This window comes from Bombus vancouverensis, chromosome 3, assembly GCF_051014615.1.
Source record: "Bombus vancouverensis nearcticus chromosome 3, iyBomVanc1_principal, whole genome shotgun sequence".
Lineage (NCBI taxonomy): Eukaryota > Metazoa > Arthropoda > Insecta > Hymenoptera > Apidae > Bombus > Bombus vancouverensis.
Window position 1 is genome coordinate 13,131,159 of NC_134913.1, and position 15,687 is coordinate 13,146,845.

Here is a 15,687-nt window from a genome sequence, read left to right on the forward strand (position 1 = left end):
AATATGGACTATGGACTAGACTTTAATAAACATAACAGTAACGCTACACCTCAACGTCAAAGCATATTGTATAAGATTTGAAATATTTCATGAAATATTAATTTTCATGGCGTTGTGTCCTAATACTCTTTTGTTTAGAATAGCATGAGGAATCAATTAATATAAAAAGAATCATAGAACTCCATTTTTAAAAAGGTGCAATTTTATTTCGCAATTATATGTTACGACCTGTGCATTTCTGAAAAGAATCGCGCTATACAATGATAGATTGTAATGAATCTTGATAAAGAACGTAAAATTTTCCTCTACAAATTCTTTTTACCTGTAATAGCAACAAAGTTATAGTTCGGCCCAATTATTAGACTCACCCTGTATAAAAATAGTAGGAACGCTTTTCTAGTAAAAAGGCGCAACACATTGTTAAATTTAAGAGAATACAAATATTCCTATTTAAATATTTTAACGAAATTTATAAAGAAATATGTAATATAAATAAATAAGAATTTCTTACTGAAAATTATTTTGAAATTCTATATATCGAAACCATAACGGGTCTGTAATTGGACATATCCGTTTACCTAGGAACTTTTCGCAACAATATTATATACGTGGTTGTATGTATACAGACAGAAAACTATTTATATGATCCGTTTATGAATCTGCTGGTAGTGCGGATCACGAATAAATATAGTGACTGATTTTGTATTAACCGCATGGTATATGCTTTAAAATTGTATATATCACTTAAATATAATATTTCCTTTGCAATATGTTAAGAAGCCGTTTATTTTAAGTATAATGTAAACGGATATTCAAGAGTGATATACTTGCCGATAAATGTAAGCATTACATCGTTATACTTGATATGATTTTACAAAGAAACATTTGTTTTAGGTTATCAAATTATATTTAAGATTATTTTCTATGTCACAAGTAATTTAAATAAAGTTGTTTACGTCAATGTTTTCGTTCTATTGTATAGATTTTTTACATTTCTTTTGTATACAACCCGCAAACAGTTTCAAATTATTCATTTTTCTTTTTTTTTCAAAGAAGGAAAATACAATATTTATCACAGAATAACTTGTTTTTGATGGTATAAAGAAAACCTACGTTTAATAGAATGTTTGCTACAGAATTTTATTTTTTATTATATAATTCAATAAAAATATTTTGTTACTCATGCATGCAATTTTGATAATGTTTTTTTTTTTTTTAAGAAGATATCACAATATGGCAGAGCAACAACAGTCACCTTCTGGCTTTAAACGTATGTCTTTAGATAAAATTATTGAAGCTATGACTTCAGATTTAGAAAATTCTAATGGTCATTATGTTCAATTTGGTGTAAATCCACAACAAACTACGTCTCATAATTGGGGAAATTATTCGTCAAATCAAACAAGACATTATATTGCTGGTCAATCTTGTCATTCTAATCCACCCACAATGCAATCCATGCCTCCAATGGGTGCTCCTCTTTATATGCAAGATATGTCGAATTATGATTCTCCAACAGATTCAATCTACTTTCCATCTCAAGCAGTAAATCACTTAGGTATAAATGAAAATAATGATTTAATTGGCACTATAGATGTTGGAAGAGGCAATTATATTAATGTAATTTATGGAAATGCTTCACAAATTATGGCAGAACAATGTCAGCTTTCAAATATGACATCTTACAGAAATCAAAACATAATTGATCGAGAATATGGTCTTTTTAATGATCGACACATGAATGTACCATCTGAATTACCAACTCAAAATTTTAATGGAAAACAATTAATTGAGAATTTGGTTGGTAATTGGGCGCCAAACCAGTCTGGTACATATAGTCCCTTTGGTGGATCTCCAAATGTAACCCCAGTACTGCAACCAAACATAGATATTAGAGATCCTGAAGAATTGCCTAGAAATTCAACTGACTTTCAACATAAGAAACCTCGTATGGTAGCGGAAGTTAAACCTATGCGACCCTCTTATTCTGATGTTCTAACAAAATCTGCTCCAACACCTCCATCTCCTCTAACAGTTCAATCTATAAAACCCAAAACAGAATCTGTAAATAAGAAGGTTTCTAATAAAAATTCAAAGAATAAATCTAAATCTACGACATTAAAGAGACAAAATTCATCTGGTAGTGATGATCACAATTCCCCCAAAATACAAATACCACGAAAAGTATTAGAAAAAAATAATTCGAACCTCCCAAGACGCTGGGTATCATTAGATAATCTTGGTTCACCAACTGAAGTTCATGAAATAAATAGTTTTGATAGATCAAACCAATTTGAAAAGAAAAAAGTTTCTAAAATATCTAAGAAAGCAGAAAAAGGAGAGACACTTAATAATTCAAAAGTTCAAAATAATAATCCTAAATCTACTGGAAATATTCCTAAACGTCCCATACAAATAAATAATAATTTAAATATAATAAACACTTCCAGTGAAACTATTTATTCTGAAAAAATAGAGAAAAATCAACAGGTTGTGAATAAAGTAAATAAAGAAGAAAAAAAGGTAACCAAGGAAAAGAATTCTAAACGTTTTCAAGTTGAAAAAACACAAATTAAAAAGGCTCAAAGAAATCGAAGAAGAGAAAATAGGGAATCACCAGTCAAAGATTTATATAAAAACTTAAATAAATATGCTACCCATTGGATTAAAATTGGATTAAAAATATTTCATTGGTTACTACATCTAGTATCTGATGTAGTTAGCATGAGTGCTAATCTTATGATTCTTCTGTAAGTAATGCTTAATATAAGAAGTATTCTAACTGAATTCTATAGTGTACTATTTTTTAATATGTTTTGTATAGTACCAGTAATCAGACTTCTGTGTTTATATTTTAGTGGAAAATGTGGATGGTATCATACTATACTATATTTAAAATATTTATGGGTTTATGTGGCTATGACATTCTCAAAAATTCGTATTTTGAATGCTATTGGCAAGCAATTGGATAATTGGTTTGGTAATAGTAAATTTGCGTTTTGGCGTAAAATAAAAACTAAAAATGAAGAAAAAGAAGAAAATAGTAATTGGATACATGGTGGTCTTGAAGCCAATATTGCATTACCTAGCACTGGTGAAGAGGCTATGAAAAGATTATTAGCTTGTAAAGGAAAGGATCCCTACAGTATACTTGGTGTTACGCCAACATGTTCAGATGATGATATTAAAAAGTATTATAAGAGACAGGCCTTCTTGGTTCATCCAGATAAAAATAATCAGCCTGGTGCGGAAGAAGCATTCAAAATACTTGTACATGCATTTGATATAATTGGTGAACCGGTACTACATATTTTTGTACTTACTATATAATAAAAAATTTGTCCCAAAGCAAAATTATATTTTTCATGTTCATATTATCTTTGTACTACACTCTCAATATTTTAGGAACGTAGACAAGCATTTGATCAAACTAGACAAGTTGAAGCAGCTTGGGGTGTATTAAGTGATTTACTCTCTCAACTTCACAGAAAGATGGAACAGGCAGCAAATACAATAAGATGTACAAATTGTGGTTTAAGGCACAAAAGAATTCCAACACAACGTCCTTGTTATGCAGCAAGATATTGTGCTCAATGTAAAATACGTCATGGTGCAAAAGAAGTAATTATCAAAATGTTATATGAAAGCAAATGGATTGTACTGTGTTCTTAAATTTACATTTTTCAAATTAATTAGGGAGACATTTGGGCTGAGTCTCGTTTAATGGGCTTTCTTTGGCATTATTATGCCTGTATGGAAGGAGCAGTATATGATGTCACAGATTGGGCAGCTTGTCAAGCTGGTAATTTAAAACACCTAAGAGCAAATACACATAGTGTTCAGTATAGAATTGTCTTAGGTCAACGACCACCATCACGAACGGCTAATAATGGTAAAAGACGCCAACAAATAGATCCAAATACCAGGTATTGAATTTTTGTTAAATTCACAAATATCTTGTGGTTTCCGATATTGTATAACTCTGTAAACGATTGTATACATTGAATAGTGAGGCAGATTTTGAGAACTTTTTAAAAAAGTTATACAATCACACCAAGACCGGAAATTCAAGTCCACCAAATCAAAGTTCTTTTGGAGGGGACTGTAAGCGTCGTAAAACTAAACGTAAGAAGTAAAAAGTATGGCAAGTTACTTCCTAATCTCTTAGCATCCATCATGTATAATTATACAATAATATACATAGTACTCCCAAATGAATTCTTATATATTCTTTCCTTCATACAAATATAAATAATATTCATTAGTTTTAGCACAATATTGGAATCATATTGATGATGAATTTTAGAAAGTATACTTATGTAACTTTTGTCATAAAAATATTTTTTTATTTTTATTGTAATGAAAATTTATTTTTTAAAAACGTATCTACTTATGCAAAAATATTGCAAAGTACAATTTATTTTATAACTTGGTGACTAATATTTGTTTAACAATAGTAGAAAAATTAGGTAAGAAATTTAAATTCTTACCTAAATCATTGATTTATGTATAAAATTAATTTGTATTACTTTAGATTTAAAAAAAACACAATTCTAATGTATTTTAAAATACAGAAGATTACAATCATACTAAAATTCACAATGCACCATGAATTAAAATTTCAAAAATACGGATTAATTTTTAATCCATATAAAATGGAACCACATATACACACATTTTCACATTATATTTATAAATAAAGAATTTATTAATACAAAGGAAAAACAAAAATATATAAAAAGTAATAGTTTCAATACTTAGCAAAATATAAATGATCTTTCAATTTAATCCAAATATAATACTCAAATATTATAATATTACATAGCATCTTAATATAGTGTGCAAAATATAGTTATGCAGGAAGTTGTTTCAATAATTTTTCCTGTATTTAAAAAAACTGAAAGCAATGAAAGGAATTCAGGATCTTTTTATCTTAAATTGTTTCAAATAATGTGTCTGCAATCTAATATCTATAAAATGTAATAACCATGTAACATTAAACAATTTTTTATTATAAACTTACACAACAATTCTGATATCTTCTAAATTCTGTTGTTTTTGAGTTACAATTGAAATAGTAGCTCTTGCATGTAATTGATGTACTAAGATATTTGATAATGTTCATATCAAAATTTACATTATTTAGAATCTAAAAATAGAATGATTCAAAATGCAAAATGTTACATGAACATACTTTCGAAATTATATAATTAAGAAAATATTTCTAATGAAAGTTTCAAAGTTTTATTTAAAATTTTTGGAAATAAGATTCTATGTAAACAATTGAAAAGGCTGTTTATAATTTTTTCATAATTTTCTATGTTAACAAAACAAATATTCGAGAAGCTAAAATTTGGATAATATAAAAAAGTTCAGTGACTGAGTTATATTAATATTGGAAAAAGTTAGAAGTTTCCACTGAGAATACTTCCATAACAATTAAGTTTTGCAAATTTGACATTTTATATTCAGAATTATCTTTTGCATTAGTATATTTTTTTATAACTATTATGAAATACCCTGAAACTAAAAAACAAATGTTTTTGTCACTTTTAAAATTATAATAAAAAATAGTTCAAGAAAAAATGTATAAATTAATGTACCATTCTGATCGCTTGATTCCAAAATATTTTAAATAATGTGATGAGTTAACTAGAAATGGTTCAATTCATAAATTGAACCATTTAAATGTAAGTAATATGCTTATGTTATATATATATATATATATATATATATATATATATATATATATATATATATATATTATTGAGTATAATAATAAAATACAGTTACGTATTTCGTTAGTAGTACATATATTCAATATGAATGTTGGTATAAATTAGTAAACTCGTAGAGAGTGGTTCATAAATGATGTGTTGATTCCACGGTAAATGTTTTTCGCTGATAAAATATTCAGTTGAAAATATTTTGAAAATGGAGAATACCATTAAATATCTTTGTTTTAATTACTTATTGTTAATTGATCACTTATTGTTAATTAAATCTTTTATTCGAGCCATATACGTATCAGCAAATAGTAGGAGAAATATTTTGTAAGTTATATTGTTTTCCTTTAAAATATTTTAATAATTATTTGCATTAAATTAATAATTTATATTTTAGAAATTTTTGTGATCCTGTTTTTTAAACAGAAAGACTTATGGAACAAAATAGAAATATTCATTTATAAGAAGCAAACTTATATAATTTCTATTATAAGCTTTAATGATATAAGTAAATATTTTTGTAAAGAATACATATAATATTTTATTATTAATATCATCCTTCTTTAATTAATTGAAAACCCAATGGCTTTAATTACATGCAAAATTTAATCGTACTAATTAAAATATTTTAAAGAAATCAGAATGGACATTCTAACAAAATATCATTGAACTTTTCTTATATTCTAAAATATATGTAAAGAAGTGCAATTCTAATTAAAAAGTAATGTTAAATAATTAAAAAAACAGCTCTGAAAAAGATACTTTTTTAACCACATCTATACCCTTTATTTTATTAGATATATTTTTATTCCCATTTTCAATAAAAATGAATAAGTTTAAATATTTTCATTTAATAATTCGATTTTGTATATTCATAGGTCCTTATCTCTGTTCTGACACCATATATTGTTATATATACCATTATTTATTTTAAGTATGATCTCTACAGATTTGCAATTGATACAATAAAAACTAAATAATTGGCATGTGTAAAATAAGACTGATTTTTTGTCTTTATATTACTCATAAGTTATGTATTAGATTTAAATTTTTAAAATGCTCCTTTCCACATGAACAATATTCTTTGACATTTCAAATAAAGAAAGTTAGAGAGTTTATTCATTGTACACAAATACTACAATATTAAATTGAAAATTAAAAGTAATTGTGATATACATATTTCATTCTGCATTATACAAGATGTATTACAAATAACTTAAGAATATTTAAAAGAATAATGTTAAAATACTTTTAAAAATATATAAATGTGTATGTTAATAAAAATTTAATTTATATATTTTATTTGTATAATAAAAAAATTATGCAGTTCTTTGTACATGCAGATGAAATTATATAACTGTATTAAATGAGTTTTACAATAAAAATACATGTTAAATATGAAATAAATAAATTTTAATATAAATATAACAAAATGCATTTAACCACTATCTTCCTCATACAAAGAATATGTACATTCAATTTCATATCTTCTTCTTAAAGACTTAGGTTTTCTTTGACTATGTACTGGGTGTAATAAAATTTCAGGGTTTATTTTAATTCACATATTTAAAAAATATTGTTACTTTTATATTACTTTTATATTTATATTATAGCATTACACATTAAATTGTCATAAGTTATAAAAAATGTATCATTGTAAATTTATTCTTCACTTATGTTTTATAAATATTTGCATTAAGTATGAAAATTAGAACCTATATACATAATTCTGTTCAATATAATAATGCAATTTTATTGATAACGTACAAAAATAATGCTATTACTATATTACATCAAAAATAAAAACTATTTATTTTCCTCTTCCATTAAATTTTAATTTAGCATTCCTTCTAAAAATACAAGTGCATCAACATTATCAATTGCACTTTCTACATCTCTTTTTTGTAAAGTTTTTTTTTTCATTCGTGCTGTATATTTGTATGATTCTTTAGTAAGAGAATCAATAAAAAGCTCCTGTAATAAGACATAAGATTTAATAATTAAGACACGCACACACACGAAACATTTATTATTTATATTTATTACAAAAACTGCTTCATTCTTTATATGTATATGTTAAAATGTTTTAATTTAGTGAAATTAAAATAATAATCGATAAAAGTAAATAATTTGATAAATAACATGATTTATATAATAGATTTTAATGTAAATTATATTATAATTTGCATACAGTATGTTTCTTTAATAACTGGCATTTAATTATTTACAAAAATAAGGAATATAAGTGAAACATAAACCCAAGAACATGCATAACACAATTGTTACAAATTTACTGACTACAAATTTTTAAAAACTTTGTAATTATTGTAGTATAGTAGCAATATTATGATACAAATTATTCACAATTCATAAATAAATGAGATACATTTTACAATTACCGTAGATTTTGTAATTAAGAAAACAGCTTCTTGGTTAACCATATTCACTTCAGGATCCATCTTTATAATTGTTTTTATTCTACCTAATGGTAATTTTACTAATTTTTCCTTTTGCTCTTCGTCGATACGAGCATTATTTTCAGCTTCTTCTTGAAAATCTTGAAGATTTTCTCCTCCTGTACTAATAATATTTTCATTTAATTCTTTATCACTTCCTTCCTCTTCAAAATTTGCCATATTTATATTAATTTGAACTGATATTTCAAGTGCACTAAAATAAGTTAAGCTATAGGAACAAAATTTTGATACAATCCAATTATTTCATAACATATAGTAAAATTCATTTTATTAAAAATATTTGTTCAATTTTCAGCAGTTAACATTAAATTTTCTTAACTATATTTATATCTTTAAATTTTAATATCAAAAAATTCAAAGTAGCGAATACTTTATTTTATATTGATTCGTATGAATATTTTTTTATAAGTTCGATATAATTAACTAAAATTAAATAGTATTAAATATAATATTTAAAAATTACGGATATCTAATATAATAGTGCAAATAATAAACTTTATGTTTTCGATACATTATTATATATAAGGTTGTGTATTATCAGAATCTTTTATTTTTAGTTATATTAAAAATAAATAAATGTAAATGTTCATATAATTTCAAATTATACGTTATTTAACATTTGGCGGATTACATTAGTCTAGTGATAACAGACATGACTTTCTAGTGGTGGAACGTAATATTTTTATTCCTTAACTTTAAAGAGAAGAGAACAATAATTTCTTTTCTGTAATATCATTTTACTAAATTTAATTGTATAATATACACGAATATAATAAAAAATGCACTCTGTTAAATATTCGTCCCACTCTATTTCGAGAGATATAGTTACCAATCTAAAACATTTTAATACAATGGTAAATGCCTTTTCAATTTCCACATGGACATCGGGCTTTTATTTACGACTGATAATTTGACAGTCGTTTCAAAATTTATGAAAACTTCTTGAAATATGGAAGAGAAATCTTGCAAAGAGCAATTAACAGAAAATACAGGTTCTTAAATATATATTATGATTCGAAAGAATGAATATATAACTTATCATATTCGTTTTATTACAGATATCAACCAAGATGAGTTGATTCTTCAACAACAAAGACGTATCGAAATGGAGGTTAATATATGTTATCGTTCTTTATAAATTGATTTTTTTTTAATTTTCTTATAATTACTATTTATTTTTTATGAAAAAAATTACATTATTTCCATTAACCATATTTAATAATTGTCGTTAGGGTCCATCCTTATTTTTTATCTTTGAGTTTAATAATCATTTTGTTTACTAATTATCTTATTATGAATTGTAAATTAAGTGTACATATTATAGATAGGTTACATATAAACAATCTAATTTAATATTTATTGTCTTCATCTCTTTATTTTATATTTATAAAAGGAAATAAAAATATGAAATAAAGTCGTTATCTTCCAGATTTCTGAATCCATTGCTTTGGTTGGAGAGAAAGAATCCATAAAAAGTTTGGAACGTGAATACTCTGAAGATGAAATATACCTTTCGAAAGCTAAAGCATTAGGTCAAAAATATTCATATATTAGGAGAACTAGACCAGATGGAAATTGCTTTTTTAGAGCCTTTAGTTATGCATATCTTGAAAAGTTAATTGGAAATAAAGAGGAATATGAAAAATTTCGGGAACTTGCATTAAAAAGTAAAGAAAGTTTGGTAGCATTAGGTTTCCCCCAATTTACAGTTGAAGATTTTCATGATACGGTAAATACATTTTATTATAAATCATATACTGATAAATTTTTATTTTTTTTATTATTTTAAATATTCAAAACAGAAAATGTTTCTTTGTATTACAGTTTATGGATGTAATTGATAAAGTAGGAGAAGATACAGAGTCAAGCTATATTGAATTACATAAACTTTTCAATGAACAAGGATGTTCTGATTATGTTGTTGTATATCTTAGATTAATTACCTCTGGTCAATTACGGCTTGAAGCTGATTTTTATCAGCATTTTATTGAAGGAGAACGTACTGTTTCAGAGTTCTGTCGTCAAGTAAGTACTATGAATACTATTCTATACCAATATTTACAATTAATATTATGTTTATTTTGAGAAATCGTTATGTGACACAAAAACTATATTTTTCTATATATAATATACAATATATACATATATTAACTATAATTTTTCTATATTTTTAATATATATAGTTTATTTTTTAATCAGTATTAATTAAATTAATTACTAAAGAATGTTTATTTTTATAGGAAGTAGAACCAATGTACAAAGAATCTGATCACATTCACATTATAGCTATGAGCACTGCTTTAGGAACTGGTGTACGTGTTCGTTATATGGATCGAGGCGCTGGAACTGAAGTAACTGCACATGATTTCCCTGAAGGTGCAACTCCAGCTGTTCATTTATTATATCGCCCTGGTCATTATGATATTCTATATCCTTGATAAATCACACATTTAACTGACACATAACTTTTTAAAAAATCTCACAACAAAGATTAATTATTTAGCAAATTATATCTTGTGTACGCAATCAAAACTCATAAAATTTTTGTTTGGTTAGATGTAACATTACAATTGTAAGTAATTAATTTAAGCCTTATAGAATATTCAATAAAATTATAAAATTTTATGTAAAAAAAGCTGTGTTTTTTAAGAAAATACAAAAGGTGGGTCTTTGTTATTAATAATCATACTAAATTGTTCACAACCTTTAATCATTTATTAAATATATAACAAAGAATTTAACATGATTTCTTTAGTGCATTATTAATACAAATTATTCTCTTAAACAATTTTGAGATTATAAATTTTAAATAAAATCACACAACAGATCATGTTATCAGGATGATATGTTGATTATAATTTTTATAACATTAATTATAATTATGTATTGTAAGTCATTTGAAAGACATATTTCAAGCATAAATTATATATCATAATAACAATATGAGAAATATAATAGAGAATGTAGTTTTAAATTCATTGTAAAGTTAAATACCTTAATTAACATTTTATAGTAATACAATAAATATTTGTGAAATTAAACTTTATTATATAGAAGCCTTAAATTATTTATATGATTGAAAAAAGAAATAGTTCTAAAATACACAATTATACACCTAATTAGTAATAATATGATACAAAAGTGTAAAATATATGAAAAATTATATATTATAAATAAAGATATAGGGTAAGTATTTATTATAATTTATCTTTGCATAGAACGTACTTGTTCGGTAACTTCTTCCAAAGTTATAAAACTTCTATTGACAGATTCCAGTTGGTAATCTAAATGAGTGGTTAGAAGAGCAATTTTCTTTAGATTAGCCTCTGCAGTTTCTAAACTATGCTCTTGTTGTGCAAAATTTTTTGCACTGTGCATTAATATCTATAAGCGTATCTTAATTAAAAAAACCATATTTATAAAGTGTATGAATTTTCATAAATATAATGTATGTTTGTATGTATGTATTTTGAAATTTTACCTCACTGCTTTTTGAACCTCTTTGTATTTGTCTTGCAAGGGATGCAATATTGTTTACATTAACTTGTACTCTATCAGCCAATCTCATTTTTGACTCAACAAATAAGCTTCGAGCACTTGTACTTGAAGCTGAAGCCATGGCGTATAGATTTTTATTAATTTTGAAACAAACTTTAATTTAATAACCTTCAGGTTCTTATCTGTAATTGTTAACATAGACTTAATAATGAACAATAAGATATATTGCATAAAAATTGAAAATATATTTTAAAAATTAACTTTAAACATTCATATAATTAAATGGACTAAAATCATAGAAAATAACAACAACATTATTATTAAATACAGGGTGTCTCTGTTGAAGTTAACACTTACATGCGGATTTTGGTTAATTGTAACAATAATATCTTTCGCATTTGTCTCGTGCGTTTGTGGTTTTTTATTCTAAACACTACCGGTTTCTTTGAACCTTTTATGGTAATTGTTCTGTGTACAAGTGTATAACCTCTTTTACACACTGAATAGTTTCACCATAAATAGAAGTTTGTTGAATCCATTCATGATCTATTAATGATCTATTCTCACTAATCACAGTCAGCTAAAAAACCTTGTTTGTATGTACCAGTATCTACTATAATAAACATAACTCAATATATTCATCATTTTGTTGATATTTTCAGTACATATTGCTATTGGTGAATATAACTATCACTTCAAGCATTTATAATATAAACAAGTTCAGATATCATTTTAGCGTTATCTTATAATTTCATTACATTTCTAGGGTACAACGTCATTATGTGAAGATTATAATTCAGAGATAGTCAAATGAATAAAGTTCAATTAAAATGATTCAAACTCAAAAAAATGTTTTTCATCCATCAAAAGTAATAAGAGAAAATACTGGTGACTTTAGGAAAATAAAAAAAAAGAAATAATTCGACAAAATAATTTATCTTCCATGGTATTTCTCTTTTGAAATCATTCGAATTATGTCATAAACATTTTTCATGTCATTAAAAATGGAGCAGATATTTATATGGCCTCCTTCATGTAAAACACCCTTTAATACTATTATGATGTAATAATTTAAGTATTTTTTATCATAAATTTCATTCTATATAATAAAATTTGAGACATGTACATATATGCTATTTTATAGAAATATTAATTATAAGAGAAGCATAAATAAATTTAATAACTTTTTGTTGACAAATGATATATATATTATTAAATTAATAAGATAAATATTTCGCATCTGTCACTTTAAAAGAGTTCTATATGAAATATATAAATTACATCAAATACCTTTATAATATAGGATTCAGATATATAATTTCCAGTATTACAACTTCCTCTTTGATCATATGTTTGTAACTTTAATGTAGATCACACAAAGTGATGATAGATTCAGCTGATAATCAGCTTGATACTTAAGAACACATCAGAAATATATTCATGTGTGCGAATATCATATATATATATATATATATATATATATATATATATATATATATATATATATATATATATATATATATGATATATGATATATATATATATATGATATATGATATATATATATATATGATAACCTAATATATAAGTCTTATATGTATATAATGTGGATGCAAGGCGTTTTTCGGAAGTCAATCTTACATTTTATAATGTAATGTAATGAAATGAATGAAATGAAATTAATGAAATGTAAAGAGAAGTAAGATACACATGATATATGTAGTTAATATATAAAGGGTAAAGTTTTCCTTGTGGATCCAACAACTGATCTTTTTCGTGTTATTTAACCCCTTAACCTACAACTACGGGCATAGTCCGCAGTAGATGATCGGACCAAATATAATATATAATATGATATATAATAGCTTGTTTACGTTTTCGGCCAAAAATTCTCGAACGTAAATCGTAAATTAAGGGGTTAATAGTCTTCGACGCGTAAAATCCGAAGTTAACTTTAACTTTAAGATCCATCAAATCAGTGGTTCAAAAGTTATGTGTATCTAAAGTTGAGCTTTTTCAGCGTATTTTACATGTTACCTTAACGCCATGTTGTTTTCTATGTTCTATGAAACATAGTTTTATAACATTAATCCATAAATCCAAAAGACCGTATTATAAAAAATAATAACAGACTAATTTACCACTATGATTTTCAAGCTGCTATATGAAATGTCATTAATATTTTGTGATTAAAATAATAGTTTCAGAGATGGATCTTGATGATGTTACTTTACTCGCTCAACAAATTAGAGAAACAAACAAACTTTCCACAAAGGATGCAATGGTAATATATTTCATACAACTGCTTATATCAGATAAAAGTAGTTACATATATAAGATTTCTTTTATTATAGTATTTAAGAAGTTTGTGTATACAGCTAAAAAATCCTGTATTACCACAACATGAGATTGAAACCCGTGCTGGATCTCGTCCTCCAACACATGAAGAAATCAAAAAATTTGAAGAAATAGAAACTATTAAAAAAGGGTGTTATAATGCATTAGAGGATAAAATAATTGTTCATAATTGGAAAGAATTTTGTAAGGTTTGTCTATTTAAAAAATGTTCTATATTCTTATATATCTTAACGTTGAAAAGATTTTCCTTATCAAGTGTTTTATTATTCCGATAAGTTAAATCGCTGGAACCTTAAAGAGGTTGAACCATTTTTACTCTTGAGAGAGGAAAATAAAACATATATACGCAGTAAAAAGGAAAGAAAAAGATTTGTACAATTTTTAGCAGATGGTTTGCCAAATAGAACTTTATACAGTGTATATCACAGATTTAGAACTTTGTATGCAGATAATTTTCAAAGAAGGTAATATATGTATAAAATAGAAAACTTCTTTTGTATTAAATGCTTAATTGATTTTCATTTAATACTTTCTGTGTTCTACTTTTCTCATGAAATATTCACACTCTACTAAATATTATATCAACATTAACATTCTTGTTTTTTATCAAAAATAAGAATAGTTATGTTGTATATAAAATATTTTTTGCAATTAAAAGTAATATAATTTTAATTCTCTAAATCTTCAAAAATTTATTCTGTAAATTCAGTAGTTTTTAATTTAACTATTGTTAATATATTAAGGTTTTATCCAGATGAAGATAGAATGATTTTGGATCACTTAGAACACAATATCAACCTTGATCAGAGGCGGAAATATACAGATTTAGCAAGAGTTTTAAAACGAACTCGAATTTCTATTTGGCGTCGTTATAAACTACTCAAGAAAAAACGTTATGGAAGAGAGAATTATTAAATTTTGTATTAGATTTTTATGATATTTGTATGTAAATCGTTCGGGTGCATACTAGGTCTATTCGAAATCAGTTTCGTGTCATTTATTTCACCATCATGAATTTCCAATTGATATCAGACACCTTTTCTCGTTTGAAAAATAATGATTTAGCAAGATTTATAAAACGAAGTTGCACTAGGTGTCCACGTGGACATGGTATCTGCCTCACATATAAATGAAACAATCCGCTTGTCGAGTTAATTGTCACATCGTGTTGTTAATTTTATTTATTTTCCATATTTCTGTATAATGCATGTTTGGATTTAATTAAATTAAAAAAATGTTAGTCGCAAATCTTATGTATGAATAAACAATATTGAACAGAACATAATACCTTTATTCATTAAATATAATTCAGCATTCATTTGTTAAAACTTCTTAACCCAAAGTTTATTAACATAATTGATATGAATATTTAAATCAATTTTGTATATTACGAAAAGGGAATTTTGCATATTAAAAAAGAACATAGACAAAGTGAAATTACTTGTATCAAGTAATTTGATATACATATTTATACATATGTATTTAAAAAAACTTCATTTTTTGAAATATGCAGTATTTATGTGTTTTGCTGACACAATACATTATTATTTACACGTCTTATATGTGATAATCAAATTTTATGAATATGATCTCAACATAATTATTGTATAATTTCCAATTAATATTAA

At 25.0% G+C, this 15,687-nt stretch overlaps 5 protein-coding genes across 15 annotated transcripts; 3 read left to right on the forward strand and 2 right to left on the reverse strand.

Annotated features, from left to right (window-relative positions):
- Positions 1 to 572: 572 nt before the first annotated feature.
- LOC117153892 (uncharacterized) lies at positions 573 to 4,214 on the forward strand. Of its 2 annotated transcripts, none has more exons than XM_076617337.1 (6): positions 573 to 839; positions 1,224 to 2,750; positions 2,859 to 3,300; positions 3,406 to 3,621; positions 3,697 to 3,926; positions 4,010 to 4,214. In XM_076617337.1, exons 2-6 carry the CDS (start codon positions 1,234 to 1,236, stop codon positions 4,134 to 4,136), a joined length of 2,532 nt encoding a protein of 843 aa, XP_076473452.1. In that variant the 5' UTR covers positions 573 to 839; positions 1,224 to 1,233; the 3' UTR covers positions 4,137 to 4,214. The 2 variants fall into 2 exon arrangements, with proteins under 2 accessions (XP_076473452.1, XP_033184283.2); XM_033328392.2 differs by having other exon boundaries at positions 574 to 839; positions 1,221 to 2,750.
- A 2,903-nt stretch (positions 4,215 to 7,117) lies between these two features.
- On the reverse strand, positions 7,118 to 8,456 carry PolE4 (DNA polymerase epsilon subunit 4). The gene is made up of 2 exons (XM_033328396.2): positions 8,126 to 8,456; positions 7,118 to 7,700 (listed from the first exon to the last, which is right to left on the reverse strand). Exons 1-2 carry the CDS (start codon positions 8,360 to 8,362, stop codon positions 7,560 to 7,562), a joined length of 378 nt encoding a protein of 125 aa, XP_033184287.2. The 5' UTR covers positions 8,363 to 8,456; the 3' UTR covers positions 7,118 to 7,559.
- A 582-nt stretch (positions 8,457 to 9,038) lies between these two features.
- On the forward strand, positions 9,039 to 10,838 carry LOC117154060 (ubiquitin thioesterase otubain-like). The gene is made up of 5 exons (XM_033328701.2): positions 9,039 to 9,195; positions 9,262 to 9,314; positions 9,633 to 9,932; positions 10,028 to 10,228; positions 10,444 to 10,838. Exons 1-5 carry the CDS (start codon positions 9,153 to 9,155, stop codon positions 10,639 to 10,641), a joined length of 795 nt encoding a protein of 264 aa, XP_033184592.1. The 5' UTR covers positions 9,039 to 9,152; the 3' UTR covers positions 10,642 to 10,838.
- A 58-nt stretch (positions 10,839 to 10,896) lies between these two features.
- BORCS7 (BLOC-1 related complex subunit 7) lies at positions 10,897 to 13,131 on the reverse strand. 3 transcript variants are annotated; one of them, XM_033328702.2, is made up of 4 exons: positions 12,992 to 13,131; positions 12,059 to 12,314; positions 11,685 to 11,883; positions 10,897 to 11,587 (listed from the first exon to the last, which is right to left on the reverse strand). In XM_033328702.2, the coding sequence occupies exons 3-4, from the start codon at positions 11,820 to 11,822 to the stop codon at positions 11,408 to 11,410; spliced, it is 318 nt and encodes a 105-aa protein (XP_033184593.1). In that variant the 5' UTR covers positions 11,823 to 11,883; positions 12,059 to 12,314; positions 12,992 to 13,131; the 3' UTR covers positions 10,897 to 11,407. The 3 variants fall into 3 exon arrangements, with proteins under 3 accessions (XP_033184593.1, XP_076473461.1, XP_076473460.1); XM_076617346.1 differs by having other exon boundaries at positions 12,059 to 12,311; positions 12,992 to 13,121; XM_076617345.1 differs by lacking the exon at positions 12,992 to 13,131 and having other exon boundaries at positions 12,059 to 12,871.
- On the forward strand, positions 13,125 to 15,344 carry LOC117154072 (uncharacterized). 8 transcript variants are annotated; one of them, XM_076617341.1, is made up of 5 exons: positions 13,125 to 13,143; positions 13,903 to 13,985; positions 14,056 to 14,247; positions 14,336 to 14,523; positions 14,803 to 15,344. In XM_076617341.1, the coding sequence occupies exons 2-5, from the start codon at positions 13,911 to 13,913 to the stop codon at positions 14,972 to 14,974; spliced, it is 627 nt and encodes a 208-aa protein (XP_076473456.1). In that variant the 5' UTR covers positions 13,125 to 13,143; positions 13,903 to 13,910; the 3' UTR covers positions 14,975 to 15,344. The 8 variants fall into 8 exon arrangements, with proteins under 8 accessions (XP_076473456.1, XP_033184614.1, XP_076473458.1 ...); XM_033328723.2 differs by lacking the exon at positions 13,125 to 13,143 and adding an exon at positions 13,272 to 13,400; XM_076617343.1 differs by lacking the exon at positions 13,125 to 13,143 and adding an exon at positions 13,272 to 13,400 and having other exon boundaries at positions 14,080 to 14,247.
- Positions 15,345 to 15,687: the final 343 nt, after the last annotated feature.